Source organism: Haliotis rubra, unplaced genomic scaffold, assembly GCF_003918875.1.
Source record: "Haliotis rubra isolate DU_JTF1 unplaced genomic scaffold, ASM391887v1 Scf12, whole genome shotgun sequence".
In the NCBI taxonomy this organism is placed as follows: domain Eukaryota; kingdom Metazoa; phylum Mollusca; class Gastropoda; order Lepetellida; family Haliotidae; genus Haliotis; species Haliotis rubra.
Window position 1 is genome coordinate 1,225,390 of NW_025765114.1, and position 17,278 is coordinate 1,242,667.

General features: G+C 38.7%; 2 protein-coding genes across 2 annotated transcripts in view; one reads left to right on the forward strand and one right to left on the reverse strand.

The window, feature by feature from the left end:
* Positions 1 to 2,568: 2,568 nt before the first annotated feature.
* On the reverse strand, positions 2,569 to 4,298 carry LOC124262151 (suppressor of cytokine signaling 4-like). Its single transcript, XM_046696615.1, has one exon. The coding sequence runs from the start codon at positions 4,171 to 4,173 to the stop codon at positions 2,929 to 2,931; it is 1,245 nt and encodes a 414-aa protein (XP_046552571.1). The 5' UTR covers positions 4,174 to 4,298; the 3' UTR covers positions 2,569 to 2,928.
* A 221-nt stretch (positions 4,299 to 4,519) lies between these two features.
* LOC124262160 (G patch domain-containing protein 1-like) overlaps positions 4,520 to 17,278 on the forward strand; it is a 91,169-nt gene continuing 78,410 nt past the window's right edge. Inside the window, 1 exon segment of the mRNA XM_046696621.1 lies at positions 4,520 to 4,602. Within this exon segment, the coding sequence (XP_046552577.1) occupies positions 4,527 to 4,602 (76 nt within the window). The 5' untranslated portion in view covers positions 4,520 to 4,526.

The window sequence follows — 17,278 nt, forward strand, 5'->3', positions numbered from 1 at the left end:
CACCACTGAAAATCATATATATCTTGATAGATCCAACATGTATTGCTCAATCCACAATCTGCTCCACTTCATGTAATATTGTGTAACACTAGTGCCATAAATGTTGTTTTATTTCTTACAATTGTTTTTGTTTCAAAGGATAAATTTACTTTTGATGCCTTTCAAAAAACAAAGTTCACATGGCACAATGTAGGCAAACATCCACATTTACTATTGAATATTCTAATGAACTGTATCTGAGAACACCTTACAGAGACAAGAAAAATAGTTTCATTAGACACATGCAAAAAGGAATCTGACTCATCAATGGCAATCAACACCGTGTCTTCAATGCCCCTATACTTGATACACATACCAATTCTAATTTACTTGAAGAGAAACCAACATGCGAGTTTCAGTCAATTACCATGGTGGCTTCTGGATTTATACATACAAATTACTGAAAAACTGTTAGTAATGTTATTCATCAATTTCACATTGTTTTTCACCTAATGCATGGTTTAAAGTGGTGTGGTGTACTTATAAAACTGGTTTCCACAAAAAATGGACAAAAAATGTGCAGTTGCAGAAAGAACCATGCACTCTGGACCATGACCATCTGACAAAATATTGCAGTACCAGTACACAACAAATGCACAACCGGGACAGTGAGCGGGAACTCACCAGTCAGGTGAGCTACAAGTTATCATGGTTATGGATCCACATCTATAGTCTGTTTGCAGTGAAAACATACCGATGAATTTCATATTAAACAAAAATGTAAATAGAATAAAGTTAAATTCGGATTGCGAATCCTCACAATTTTACTTTGCCAACTGAACATTTAAATCTCAGAATTTTATTCAACTTAGGATAAACTTTGTTTAACAAATGATCATAGATTCAAATCGCTATTATTGGTTTTTATTACAAGGGGGTATGCACATAAAATGAAACACCGAGAACAAATAGGGTTGGTCTAAGTTAACGCTTAGCACGTACCGCACATGCATTTGTGTCACTGTTCCAACTACTGCGTTTACCTCCTTGTAATACAAACCAGTAATAGCGATTTGAATCTATGATCATTTCAGAGCTACAGATAACGTTTTGGGTCATTGAGTTATGTACTCGCTTGTGGTCATCTCAATTGGGTATCCTAATTTTCCTTTGAGTAACCCAATAAATTGTACCCACCTCACTCAAACTCAATTGGGTATTTTGTCATTTCCATTAATTGTTAAAATATAATAAAGTTTAAATGTTAGTGTTTGTTATTTATATTTGATCTGTAATATGAGAAACGGTAAGAGAGACTGCAAGTTGCCAAGTTCATGTCCTGAAATAGAACCTCTCAATACCTCAGTTATTTTATCTATCCACCGGTACGCAAGCTAAGATTTGACACTTTTGTGTGTACGCGTGTAACATCACATCTATTGAGTATTTACAAAATTTCAAGCGTACTTGTACGCAATAGACTTAATAGGAATTGAGTTTTCGCATAAATATTTGCGTAATTTACGCAGATACGCAGCTTATCTGTACCTCTGTCATTTGTTTGATCGGCATTCTAGAAGTTGGTGAGTCAACAAATGAAACATACAACTTTATGGATGACAACTTCTGGTTTATTTGCGTTGAGCGACGTTTCGATGTAGATTCTCTTTTAACTTGCTAACGATGTAAGAATCTACATCGAAACGCCGCTCAACGCAAATAAACCAGAAGTTGTCATCCATAAAGTTGTATCATCTGTTAAACAACTTTTATCCAAAATTGAATAAAATTCTGAGATTCAATGTTCAATTGGCAAAGTAAAATTACTAGGATTCGCAATCTTATTTCACTTTATCTGATTTACTTTTTTGTTTAAAGTGAAATTCATCGGTACGTTTTCACTGCAAAACAGACTATAGAGGGTGCTTGGATGCATGTACTACAGCGTCATGTTCAGGACCCTCTCTAATCCATAATACAATACCATCAAAGGAAAATGTGTGTATTAGTGTGTGTTTCATTCTGTTAAATTAAGGTAGCAGAGAAATGGACTGCAACTGTTTGATAAAGCTAACATCTAACTGACACAAGAACCCATGTATCGTGTACTGAGATCAGGCAATCAAGGATGGCTCCAGGTTCACCTCATATGACCTTCTTTGGAGGTCATGTAATATCTTCATGAAAAATGTTTTACCTGTATGCATGATATGGGGAATAAAAGATGTTATTCTAATTAAATTGCTTAACCACATAGGGAACCTTACTAATATCTGGATGGTTAGCAGTTATTTACGTTGTGATTTCAAGATTGAACATGTGAAAGCATCTTCTTTGTTTAATCCTGAGATACTTTATTGATGCTATCATATTTACATGTGTTGTGATAAAAGCTATTTTGATGATCTTCAGTAGCCATGATGTCATGACATGGCGAGTTAACTTGTTTTACCTCTGTGTATCCTAAATGCAATATGTATGAAGATATTGCACATTCTGATTCAAACGCAAGTAAACAGAAATTCTAAATGATGTTCTATCCTGTGAACAATCAGCAGTGATCAGAGAAACACACAACAATAACAAAAATTACCAAAACTTACAGAAATTTTATGTTGTAAAAACTGGAGCATACATACATATCACGGTGCTATCTGCACTTGCATATCAGGACAGTATTGTTCAAACGGAACACTAGGGAAAAGCCAAACAAAGCTGTTGAAGTATCAGATCCAAGATATGATGATAAAAGAAACTCACTCCATTCTAGGAAGTTTTCACAAACTAAGGTATATTAGCATGAGGGGAAATGAAAATGGTTTTCAATGCTGTTGCATACTTCAATTTAAATCAAGATATCAACTGAAAGATATGAAAATGATTAACTAATGAGACTGTAGTTGTGGTTTTGTGCAGATCCATACAAACATTGGCATTTTCTCATATGAGTCAATATTGGTTTTCTTCTATCCAGCCTTTCAAGCTGGTTGGCAGGGGTAACTGTTGAATATGATCATATCGTGTATACTGTCTAATGACAAACCGACACAAGTACTGTAAAGACCGAACTTGTGTAAATCTGGACACAGGTTTAGTCAGTCTAACTGGGAATGAAGGGGCCCCAGGCGAACGTGATCTTGAATAGCAAAAGATACCAGTCTGTGAATCATTCATAGAATGTTCTATCAAATCTACTATGGAGGGGTAGCCTTCTGTGTCAGGCTGTGCATAGAAACTAAACATGCCATTACAGTGCTCTATCCTTGTATGAAGAGTCCTGCCATATGATCGAAAGCTTAAACTCAACAAGTAACGTTCATCAGAACTATCTCTCACAAGAAAAGCACCATCTGGCTGGTTAGCCAATTTTTCTTCTGCTTCATTCCGTGTAATAGGCCCCCAATACCAGCCAAATTTTGATAAGCGAAATAGTTCCTGTGTTAGACTCCACACTTTTGGTTGTTCAAAGAAATCTTGACATGATATTCCATATTTCTGAGACAATTCATAAGGTTCACATGCTTCATAAGTTGGTATCTCATGACACAATACATGAGATCCACGGATATTCCGTCTGCAGTGCAAATCTGCATCATCATAATCGTCACTATGATAGTCTTCTGATTTGTTGTGACCATCCGGGTGGAATTTAGAAATGTCTTTCGTTCTACAACTTGCCTTCTCTTTTCGTACATCCTGATCATGACTGTCCGTGTTGGAATGCATTTCACTGATCTTAGGAGACGTGTATGTTTGCCCATTTGAGTTCAGACTGTCACAACTTTGAGATGCTGTAGAATTTGACCTCACTGACTTGTCACATAACATAAACAAACGTTTACCTTTCTGTTTGGATTTCTTTGTCTCACATTTCACTGACATACTTTGGCACTCTTCTATATGATTACCTTCCGTTCCTTCAGTTTTTCGATGAACACTTGGTGTAAACTTTCGCCTAAGATTCCAAAAAAGACCAATCTTATCCCTCTTTCTGTGATTCACATCGGATTCGGTCGTTGTCTGGTCGTCTGCATAGCTTTGTTGTGATAACACTTGTGAGTCATTCTGCAACACGGCATTGGGACTATCCGAGTCCCCTTGCTTCTCCCGACCGAGTTCGTTTTTTGGCGATGTACCACGCGGGCGTCTCTGTCCCGAGAGCTTTATACCTTTGAAACTTATTTTCTTCATCATCTTCCAGGTTTATATACCACAAAAGATTGCATTGCAGCGCATATATTAAAGCAATATACAGCACAAAACAAGTATCACCTTGTTCCTTCTAAGGGTGAAGCCACTAGGTCTATCTCTGAGCATGCGCATTCAGCACCTTCCGTATTTTGGCTTCTGCAGAACACGCATTGTTTTGTTTACAATTCGATGAAATTCTAATAAGAAATTATCGTAAACATTGCCAGTTTCGGCATATATTTGAATGGGATAAAACAAACAGTCTCTTATTGACTACAATATATTGCGTATTTCTCCACCTCAATTAATTACACCAATGGTTTAATCTTATGTCTTAACTGCTGAACAGTTTAAAAATGGATGCGCCCATGGATTCGGACGAAGAAGATTCGTTTGTCACTCTTGGGACTCCCCTGGAAATTTACGAAGATGGTAACAATTCGTGAACATTTAACAACTGGATAGGTGACGCACTGGCCATTCTTTCCTTTACATCTGCCTCGCTCAATATTTCGTGTTTTTTGTAACCAACGAGATGGGTCCAGGGTTACTCTTAATGTGCAAAATGAACTTTTATGGCGCTTCATCTATCCAAACGTTAATATTTTCCCAGTATTTGGGTGTAAGTCATGATACTTACTTTTCAGAAACCTAAGTCAATATAAATCAAAACACGAAGAAAAGATAAAAAGACAAACACCAGATACCCTGGTTTGAAGTGTTTTTGGTGATGTGTTTACAGGAGAATGCACAGAAACATTATACAGAGAGTACACAGTACAGGTTCTGATAAAACCATTTCATCTTTCATTCCTGTCAAAGGATGTGCACCCACATTTTACCAACAGCACTTGTCAAACTAAGCTGTCACGTGTCGCCATTGCTGCAAGGTGCCATATTCAGATATGTCACCTGTTTTCAGCAATGCCCAAGTGTGAACTTAACTCTGCCGACTTGTCGCGCTGTTCTACCTGATTGTACTGTGAGAATAAAATACCCATTCTTTGTATACCACTACAAAAAGAATACAAGAGGTGTTACATTCAGTGGAAACCTGCATGATTGGATGTCTTCCTCTTGGCTTTGTTGATATTAGAAGAGTTGCCCTTTCCCATAGATACATCCACTCCTGATGTTACTGACTGGTCAGAAAATGAATCATGTTGACTGTCTTGTTTCCTTTTATGCTGATTCTATTTGCCTGCTGTCTTCTGTTTATCCAGATGCTGTATGATATAGTCAGTCAGAGGCCGAGATAAGCTGCGTATCCGGGTAAAATACGCATAGAAAATTTCCATTTACGCATTGAAAATAATTGTTGCGTACCAATTACGCATTTAAAATGTTAGATACGCAAAAAGTTTAAAACAAATGCGTACGGAATATATTTATAAAAATCGCTTCCGTAATGAAAAAGACATCGATTGCTATCAAGTTGTACTGTTAGTATAGGACAAGTGTTGTACTGTCAGTATAGGATGAGTGATTTTTTATGAAATCATTTCCATTATATTTAAGTTGGTTTTGAGTAGGTATGACATAAGGCAGAACATACCTGCTTAGTAAACTTACTCAATGACATAATACTTAGGTGAGTAAAATGACTGAAATACGCACATAGTTGAAAGCAGTGGGTAACGGAAAATGAAATACCCACTCCCCCAAAATACAGTGGGTACAGTACCCACATGAGCTAAATCTTATCTGGAGCTCTGGTCAGTTATGGTCTGGTCATTTATTACTTTACCACCAATCATTTTACTCAAACTATTACTTGGTTTGAAAGTTTTTACATTCTTCAAGACTTCACCTTTCTGAGATTCCAGAAAATCTTGTGCAGCAGAATCAGTATTGTCAACAACACTGATTAAATCAGTTTGCTAGGACCTGATAAAAAGTAGCACTGCACTTAAATGATATGCCCTAAATATAAATATTTTGCAGAACAAAGCCATACTTCCACATAAATTACTCTAATCTTAAAGGGGAATACTAGAAATTTGCAATAACTGACTTGGTTAAAGATAAATTCTCAGAAACATGTACTCCAAGTTTTAATGCAAAAGTACTATTTTATACATATTAATTGCAAAAACAGTTATCTGCTATCTCAGCTTCAGCCATTATGCATATTCCGCTAGCAAGTCTGTGACCTTTTAACCCATGGCATCATAATGTGACTTAAGTCAGCCATAATTGTTAATACCAAGGGCTACAGTAATGTAAACCACCTATTTTCTGTCATTTTTGCAATTGGAAAAATGGGGTATTGTGTAAGGCACCACGAGTTTGGGCGGAAGTTTTCAATTCAATTCAATTTCTTTTATTCAAGGTACTGAAGAGGCCACAGGCCTATAGTACAATTCAAGTGTGTACAGTCAAGTGGTATTTAAAACAAATTTTCTATTGTTGAACCCATGATAGATGTACATTGATAGATTTTTAGCAATTTGTAGATTTGTTTTCAATCGACATATGTCATTCTAAGGTTATGACCCAGCACCATAACTATTTAGAAAAGCTAAATCTCAGCAAAATATACATTGTCCTGACTAGTATTTTATAATCCACCAGTTTTCGGGACATAAAATATCTGCATCACTGATATTATCTCAGCTCGAACAGGCCGGGATCTTGTATGGAGATAGATAATTTATTAATGAGAACTAGGATCCTAATTTTTTTCAATGAAATAATGCCTTGGAACAGTGTAACTTTTGTAGCAGACAATTTCAGTTTCCCCTGCATAATTGTTTTGTAAAACATTTTCTGGGACAATCAATTTGGGCTTTTTTATGAGAAAAATATCCAAGACTCCCTGCAGTCACTTGTTTAAGACAAAAGGAACTGCAATCACATTTCATAAAAAAATCTTTTCTTAGGGATTGGTCATTTATCATAGGGATGGGTGTGCTGGTTGGAACTGTGAAACATTTTGCTGACAAATAAAATTGCTGATGATTTATGATATGGTCTAGTTAAAAAATTATTTTGACATCAAGTGGTGCCTCCGTTTCGCTTCATTCTTCTTCCATCTTCACTGGAAGTTGCTCTTTAAGATGTAAAATCGGCTTGTATTGATACAGCCTAACATCCATGTAAAAATGACACTAGGAAAATCTTTTACTGCTTAAGATTCCATGGTCACTGTCAAGTTGTCAGGTAAAATCAAAGAGGAAGTCATCGGCAATAGGCGCATATGGCGTTATGTCACGTGATACACGCTACTGCTCATAAACTGCTTGGTGTTTCTGTAATAGGTGGAAATACGAGTGTGTTTTTTACGTGTTGATTGTGATTTTATAGCAATGTCACACCTTGAAGATTTAGCCAGCGTATGTCGATGTCTCAAAATCTAGCTAAAACGCTGGTATAAGCTGAACTTTCGATGTGTTTTTTTTTCAATGTTGGGCGTATACATATCATATTCATGATGAATTGGACATATACATAACGTATGAGTAACTTACATAGAGAGTTTTGATAACTTACAGATAACTTATACCAACAAATGCTTAGTTTGTTGCCGGCGTTCACAAATTATGCCTGACGATAGTTTAACTTATGCACAGCACATGGCTGCCACTCGATGATTCAGGGCGGTGGGTTAGTCTACTGATTGAAGCGTTCACTCGTCACGCCGAAGACCCGGGTTAGATTCCCCACATGGGTACAATGTGTGAAGCCATTTCTGGTGTCTCCCACCGTGATGTTGCTGGAATATTGCTGGAATATTGCTAAAAGTGGTGTAAAAAACTAAACTCACTCATTCGACGATTCAGCTTGCTTCAGTGTATATTTAACTTATACAAAATTTACCAATAACTTATTCAACGATGCCAAATGTTTCATACATCGGCATATTCTGGCTAAATCATCACGGTGTGACAGGGCCTTTACCGCTATGAAACAACAACTCAGTTAGTATTCTCCTGCAAGCCTAGTGAAAGGAGTACAGCATTGCATCAAATGAACAACCATATTTATCAACATTGAATGTATCCTGTTCTAAAACATGATAATTATTTCATAGAGGGAACTTTTTAAATAGCGAGACATCTCCAAACACACATTGGTCTGGTAAAATTTTTAGGTAACATATTCCATACATCTGAGTAAATTCACCATATCATTCAGACTTGACAATTACTGTGTGAACATCACAAGCTCAAAGCACTGCATTGACATATATTATTGATAAAATAGCGACACCTATTGATGCATGAAGTTCTGCAGTACATACATTTCTCAGATTCATTTAATTATGCACTGCAACTAAAAATTGAGTTATTTTCTTTGTATTGTCTTGTCTGGGTAAATCCATTTTGGGCTGGTAACATTTTGAAGTTACAGCCCTGATTTCTGGCTGATATTTTGGTTTATTTCATATTGTTGATACTCAAATTACAAGAAAAGGCTAAATGTTTGTTAGTTTTGTCACACTGTGTTTGCTTGGTCCTGTTAGACCGCAAAATAGATAACAGCAGATGGGTTATTACTTCTGTTCATGTTGAAATGAGTACCAGTAATTCCATGAATAATTACTCCCTCATCACCTCCCTCTCTCTCTCTCTCTCTCTCTCTCTCTCTATCTCTATCTCTATCTCTATCTCTATCTCTATCTCTCTCTCTCTATCTCTATATATATAATTCCTCACTTCTTCAAATTCTCTTATATGATTAACCCCCATAAATATAAGATCATCAATTTGTGCAAAACATGTGCAATGTTACTATTATTAGGAAAGTGATACAATTTAGTAATCTTTTAAACAGAAACAAAATAATAAGTGAAACATGAAAAAGTTTGCATTACTGTCAATCAATAAATTTTACTATGAATGTTAACGAAATGGCACCAATGTATGTTTGCATCTCTTGAAAAGTTGTCAAATATTGTCTTCAAACGAATGATGAGAAACTAATCGATCATTTGCTATGTAATGAAAGTAGATGGTGAAATATGTTTTTTTTATGTACATTTACATGTATTGTTTTATTTCTCAAGATACTGAGGAAGTACAAATAATGTTGATTTTTATACAGGCTTTAAAGAACACTTATCAGGGTCATCCTGAGCAGACTGTAAATCTGATTGACCAATGAAATAACAGTTGTAACAAATGTTACCGTGTCCTTATTTGGAATTCAGGGCCGTATGTAAGTCTTCATTCTGCTTATAATTTCATTATAATATTGACATCCATTTGTTTCTTACAAATGCTTACTGACATTGATATCGTACACACACATTGTGAAATATGGCACATTACTGCCATATGTGCGGCCTGGTTCCCTGGGTCTGTTGCGCCTGCGCTACGCTCCGACACTGACCCAGGCAACCACTGTCGAATGGCGGCCTTCACTGCAGGGAGACGCGCCATACATTTACTATAGAAAAATCCGAGAACGGGTGGTTAGAATTTTTTCATAGCATTTTCATCGATACTATGGCAAACTATACGTCACCAGAACAACACCCATCGTTACTTTCAGTGTACGAACACGTTATTTAAGCAGTTTCGAGACACGAAAATCGTCGTTACATGGGCGATATGTAAACAATAACACACACCCTATTTTCATCACCGACATGTGCTTTGATATTTCGTGTCAGCTCGCTATTGCCACAAAATCGTACACATAAAACATGGATCTGAACGACCACATTGATTGAATGTAGTTAGCATCTTTATTTTAGCAAATATGATGACGAAAATATCGCCGATTCTGTCTCGTGTCTTCCATCGTTTCAGGGTAGGTTTAGCGGATATATTTTTCGATTGCCTTATGAGATTACAAGGTAAAGCGTTTAGATCATATGGATGATGTTAATGACAGGGTTTGTCATTCTGATATTTAGCCTCTACATAACAACATGAAACAGTTAACATATATACCAATATCATTCAGAAATGTTTATGATTATAATAAACATGGTGAATCAAATGATCTATATACAAAACTGCACACACATATACAGCTCAAAACAATGAATTTGATACTTTATATTACTAAACTGAATATATATAAATACATGGTATGATCAGTATGTTAATACATTGGTATAACATATATGTGAAGAAGAACTTTTAAGACAGATGAACATTCCACTATTTGTGAACTGTTGAATTAAGGGTGATTTTTACCAATGAAACCTGTCATGAGAACTGTAGTTTTTATGGCTTTAAGCCAGTAACAGAGTATACATTTGCTGTACATTGATTATTTTGAGCATGATAACCCTGGCGTTATTAGAATACATCTGATACAAATCATCTGATATCAGCAAGTTTTCAGTCAGATATCAGTTAACTAGTTTGGTTAAAAAGCTGCTATGGACTCTTTGCTTTACTTTATTATACTTTACAGCAGTGCATGCATACATAATTCAACACACCATCAGTGATTTTGTTTTGAATTTTGGGTAATTTGCTCTGTACGTGTTGACCAGTTCACTATTGTGATTATATATTTTTTAAATCAAAAGTTTATGGTGTGTATCTCAAAATTTTGTCTTTATATAGATATTGGGTATTGTGTTAACACCTAAACTTATTTGGACTAAAGCACTAACTACTCTTGGTGCACAGAGTAAGAAGGCTGTTATGGCATTGTACAGATGTCAAAAGAAAGTTGAAAATAAACCATGTCAAGATTAATTATGATATTTAATGCTATGATTGTTCCCATAGTGTGTAATGGTGCAGAAGTATAGGGGACCTCATACTGTAAAATTATTGAAGATGTATAGCATAAAATGTGTAAACAGTTTCTCAAAACAGCTAAAAATGTTATGGTTTGGGGAGAATGTGGCAGAACCCCTCTCCAACTTGTGCACACCACAAGGCACAAGCCCTATAAGGTATTGGTGCAGGCTACTGTATTTGGGTGAACGCAAACTGCCTCACCAATGCCGTACCTCAAATTAAATATATTCTGTTTAGACTCATTCATATTTAGAATATTCTGATTTGAATATGTGCGGTTAGCACAAGATGTGAAGATATTTATTGGCCTGATTCCTTCTATTAACAGCATTTTAAATCACTGTTAGATGTGGAAAAGAATCTTACACTCCATATCCCTGTACACCTAAGACTATCCATGGCTCTTTTCAGATGTAGTAGGTTTAAACTTCCAGTCGATTTTGGAAAATACACAAATGTCCCATACACTGAATGACTCTAAATATTGTATATTAAGGGGAAGATATTTTGTTGAAGATGAGTTTCATATGCATGTATTGCTTGTATGTGAGCATTACTCAGCCATAAGAATTATGTATGGGTCTTAAACAATTATACATAAAGTCCCACACATTTTTTTATCAGATCGATGATCATGCTGTTGATCTCTGGATTGCCTGGTCCAGACTCGATTATTTACAGACCGCCACCATATAGCTTGAATACAGCCGAGTGCAGCCTTAAACAACAAACCAACCAACATCTGAAAACTTCGACAGACAGACAAGACAACTTTGATGTTGTATATAACTCATGTCTATATTTATATTAAACAGCTAAGGGAATTGTAATAGATTGCTTCATTGGCATGCGTGTTTCATGCAATCAAAGATAGTCTGTATTAAACTGTCTGTTTATTGTGATTGCAATACCAACAGGTTTCAAAACGGAATGTACCCCATTCCCCACCCCTTTCCAACCCCAGATATAGCTACAGTGTTTTTATGTAATAGGAAATGGACACATTATGAAATTTTAATAACTGTTTTTTACTAAACATGTCTTTAACGAACATGAGCCCCATCTGGGAGTATTGTGTATCAGTGTGTTTTAGACAATGCGCACTTTCCTTTTTATGAGTCGGCTCTTTCAAAACAAGCTAGATGTGTAAGGTCCGATGTGTAATCAACTTCCCAGTAGAATCACGCAGATGTTGCCATACTATGACTATTGTTAAACTTTTTAAGATTAGTGACTATTGCATCACTGTGATCAGCCCAATGCAAAATGGAAGAACAGATATGGATGTTATATTGAAATGATATATGCCAAATGAATACAAATAATAAATAGGCCATATTCTTCTAATATTATTCCATTTTTGAAAGCACATACATTGTTAAAAAAACATTGTTGAATGAATCATTTATGTGTTTCAAATGTATTAGAAATAATTATTATTAATTATATAATGTGGTAACAACCATTTTCTAGTTACTATTACTGGGCGTTCAGTTTATTTCCAACACACAAAACAGGAGAAATGGGGGCCAAATCATCGAATTACACGTCATCATATTTGCTAAAATAAAGATGCTAACTATATTCAATCAGTGTGGTCGTACAGATCCATGTTTTATGTGTACGATTTTGTGGCAATAGCGAGCTGACACGAAATATCAAAGCACATGTCGGTGATGAAAATAGGGTGTGTGTTATTGTTTACATATCGCCCATGTAACGACGATTTTCGTGCCTCGAAACTGCTTAAATAACGTGTTCGTACACTGAAAGTAACGATGGGTGTTGTTCTGGTGACGTATACTTTGCCATAGTATCGATGAAAATGCTATGAAAAAATTCTAACCACCTGTTCTCGGATTTTTCTATAGTAAATGTATGGCCCTGCAGTGAAGGCCGCCATTCGACAGTGGTTGCCTGGGTCAGTGTCGGAGCGTAGCGCAGGCGCAACAGACCCAGGGAACCAGGCTGCCATATGTGTTGCAAATAATGGAAAGGACTATATTATGCAAATTTCAGTAACTGTTCAGTTAAGTGATGACACTTTTAACAACTTTTACATGAGAGACTTTATTGTGTATGTGAAATTGTCTCCAATAATATGGTCTTAGTCTAGCCTTACTAGACACTATCTGAAGTAAAGACATTAATACAAAGTAAATGGTTTCTGCTTAATATTTTTCCTTATCCTGACTCAAGCTCTTTTGCTTGTCTTCTTCACTCTTGCGAACATAGTGGAACACTTGTATCTCCCTAATTGAAGCTCCCTTCAATGTAAAATCACTAATTAGTACTCACCACGAGTTGCCTCCCTCTTCCATTTGCGCGGGAAAGGAGGCGCCACCCTCTGGCCTCATGCTTCACTCTCTCCTTCTTCGCCCAGTGAGCAGGATGTGAGAGCGCCTGTGTCTCCCTACACACTATATCCTTTGATTATTCTTAGTTAGTTACCTCTTATAGTTTACTATAGAGGTGTAGCTAGTATCCTTCAACAATTATGTATTGATAATTAATCGTATTTCTGCTGTTTATTCACGGGACACCGTGATTGTTCAGCAAGTTTACGTTGATGAAAATCTGTACTATTTGTAGATTACGTTTTTCTGCTGCTGATCCGCATTTAATATGCCCTAGCTGTACTACGCCATGTGCGTTTTCTTCACGTTGCAGTTACTGTATTAATCTGTCTAATTCTGCATTTAATAAATATTATCTTTGCGTCTTGAGACGTGCAGCAGATAGGTCACGCAAACAAGGTTTAGCAATGGCCGATACATCGGAACCCCTCGCCAGTCAACTGCTGTCGGAGGACCCCCTCCCGTCTGGTGTTCCGCTAGAGTTACCCTCGGAGGAGAGGCGTGGGACGCAGTCCGCCGTCTCCAAGAAGCGTCCTGCATCCCCAGACATCCCGTCGTCGCAGCCAAAGACTAAGAGGGCTTCGACATCATCTCAACGCAGACTCCGTACCCCCAGGGCAGCGTCTACCTCCAAGGGGAAATCGATGAAGTCTTCTAGAACCTTCTCAGCCGAGATTGTTCCCGCCGCAGAACTGGGCCTGTATGATGATCAGCCGATCATCATACCCGATTACGCCACAAGAAACGACCGGTGTCGGCAACAGTGACGTCAGTGCAGATCTCCATGCAGCCTGATGTACCAACGCTGATGTCTGACGATCTTCCTGAGGGCCCCGTTGCTACCAACGCAGAGAGGGCACCGACTACATCTTCACAGACCGTCCCAGACGACCTGATGCGGCAGATCATGAAGATGATGGAGGACCGATACAGACTGGAGAGACAACCAGCCCAGAGCCTGAGCCTTCGCGAAGGCTCCAACATAGACGACACCCCAGAGGGACCCCCCCGTCAACGTAGCGGCCACTACAAAGCCACCTCCGAGAAGGAAGTCACAGACCACCTCGGCAAAGGACCCAGATGTACAGCCTTCGCGAAGGGCTTCTAGATCGTCACCTACCTCGGACTCTGATGATCAACACTCACGAAAAGGCTCGAGAAGGAAGATCATCTCATCCCCGGACTCTGACTCGCACCCCCAGCCTTCACGAAAGCCTTCGCGAAGGTCAAGTCGTCGCTCCCCAGGACCGGACTCAGATGAAGCTTCCCGAAGGGCACCAGTTACAGGCTCCAAGTCATCTTCGTCTAGAAGGTCATCGAGGGATTCCACAAGAGCTTTGCGAAGCTATCAACGTTCACCACATAGATCTCCGCGAAGGTCACCATATAGACGCAGCACGTCAGGCCGTTCACCAAGACGATCTCCTCCCCGTTCTCCATGCCGATCACCTCGTCGTTCACCTCGCCGATCTCCTCGCAGGTCACCACGTCGATCTCCTCGCAGGTCACCACACTGTTCGCCGCACAAGTCTTCACGGAAGTCCCAAGTCAGGTCTCCATTAACGTCACCCTGCACAGCGGCAGAAGCATACAGGTCACCATTGGAAGAGCATCAACCTCTTATCAGCAATCCCGTTATAGAAGATGATGGAGGCATCATTTTCTCCGACGCTGAAATACGATATTGGATGGTTAACAACCTGGACCTATCTTCACCTTCCAAGAACGGTAATCCGGCCCACACTTACCTTATGAGGGAGGACGAAGCAGACACCATCACCCTACCTCCGATCGACCCGATTGCTACGGTCCCACAGAATCTGGACACAGCCTTCCATAAAGCCACTAAAGTCCAAGCGCCACACTTACCACAGTTCAACGCAAAGAAGTTCTCAACCCATAATATGGACTCCTTTTTCAAGGCACAAGAGATCGATGATAACTACAAAGTAATCAACGATGTCAAGAATAAGAACTATAAGATTGACGACCGCAAGCTGGTTCAGATCGAAACCATGACAAGGCGAATGTTCTTCGGCCTTAATAGATCTAGAACGATCAATGAGACTCTTATCACCAGATTTCGAGATTCGACATCTGAGGATGACAGAATGATCTACTCGGCCCTACTTATGCAGAAGAAGGACCAGCAGTTTCTAACGGATCATCTCACATCAGTCTCTGCAGCACTAACTCTGGCTCGTCGTCAAGGCCTCCTCGCTTCCTGCAGCTGGGGTGAGCAGTTTACAGCTCCACTCTACACAGCCCCGTGGTCTACGCCATCCATCTTCGACGGAGGAATAGATAAAGTCTCTAAGGAAGTCACCAAGGATTCTAGAGAAGTCCTTATGATAAAGTCGATGAACACGCTAGCCAGCGTCATCAGGCAGACTTCACAGAGATATTCAGGGAAATCTAAATTCACTGGATTACAGAAAGCACGGGATAGGAAGATGTCCAGCTCCAGAGGAAAAGATTCTTTTCATCGCCCATATGGCAACTACAGAGGAGGATCAGGAAGAGGCAGGGCACCCAGAGGTTCCCGCAACTATAAACGATGAAAGACAGGTTCGGAACGACTGGAGTCTTCCACCCCCAGCCGCTCCAGTACAACCGTCACAAGTGGGTGAACTGGGGAATGTTACAAGACCCATATGTCTCCAACATTCTTCAACACTGATATCGAATCCGACTACAGGCCACGCCTCCGCTGACAGTCAACCCTCACAAGTTTGACTTCCAGGCGCAACAACTACCAAAGTTAAGAGAGGCTGTTAAAAATATATCAAATATACCACATGAAAGACCATCTTCTGATCTTACTGTCCACCAATTTCTATGACATTTCAACTCAAAACAGCAGCACGTCCACGGGTGCTTTGAAAATACCCGGTGTTTTGAAAACACCCCAAAACTCAGCACTGCCATCACACGGTCCACGGACGCGACCTTGACAGATTGGCAAAGCTGACACTCACCACTAATTAACCGAAAACAACAAACACCATTTTTTATGTTATTTACTTTAATGTGTTGTCTAAACATATCAGAAATAATAACTGAAAAAGATTCAATAGTTTTCTGTAGTAGTCAGACAGAGGCGAAACCGTGAGTGATATACGGCTCTACTGCTGTTAGCGTTAGTGCATGGGTCAGGGCTCGGGGAAAATGGCACGTTTTTGAACGGCACTAGTTTCATATTACGCGATCTCATCGCCGTGTTACCCAATTTTAATATTGTTGATATATACATCAAAATAAAGGGGAAATGTTGCTCTTTATGCTACGATGTTACAGATTGAAACGACTTACCTTGCAAATGGCGATACTTGAAAATGGGGAGTTTTTCAAGCGTAATTCCACACCGTTCCTCTTCATTCGATTCGAAATATAAAATATACCACATGAAAGACCATCTTCTGATCTTACTGTCCACCAATTTCTATGACATTTCAACTTAAAACAGCTGCACCATGGTGTTTTGAAAACACCAACGTAAACTGGCACTGCCATCAAACGGTCCACGGGACGCGACCTTTGACAGATTGCCAAAGCTGACACTCACCTCGCTGTCACTAATTAACTGAATAAACAACAAACACCATTTTTTGATATTATTTACTTTAATATGTTGTCTAAACATATCAGAAGAAATAACTGAAAAAGATTCAATAGTTTTTCTGTAGTATACGAATAAAGAAAATATTCCAGGGTAATTAGCCAAATCTAGTCAATTAGTGGGGGGCTGTGGTATAGCTAGTTACATCTCTCCTAACCAAGCAGGCCATAGAAGTACTAGATCAAGTAAACATCGAACTAGGCTTCTACTCCCCAGTTTTCCTAGTGCCCAAGAAAAACTCCAAGGAGAAATACAGACTCATTTACAACATGAGCACATTCAACAGAGATGATCTATGCAAACCGCCAACGTTTCGCATGATACATCTACCTCAACTACGGCACCTAATTCGTCCCATGGACTACATGGCCAGAATAGATCTGCAGGATGCTTATCTACACATCCCGATACATCCCGAATCC

Bases quoted from the DNA above. Each gene is read 5' to 3' on its own strand.
- LOC124262151 (XM_046696615.1), bottom strand. From the start codon at position 4,173: ATGATGAAGAAAATAAGTTTCAAAGGTATAAAGCTCTCGGGACAGAGA.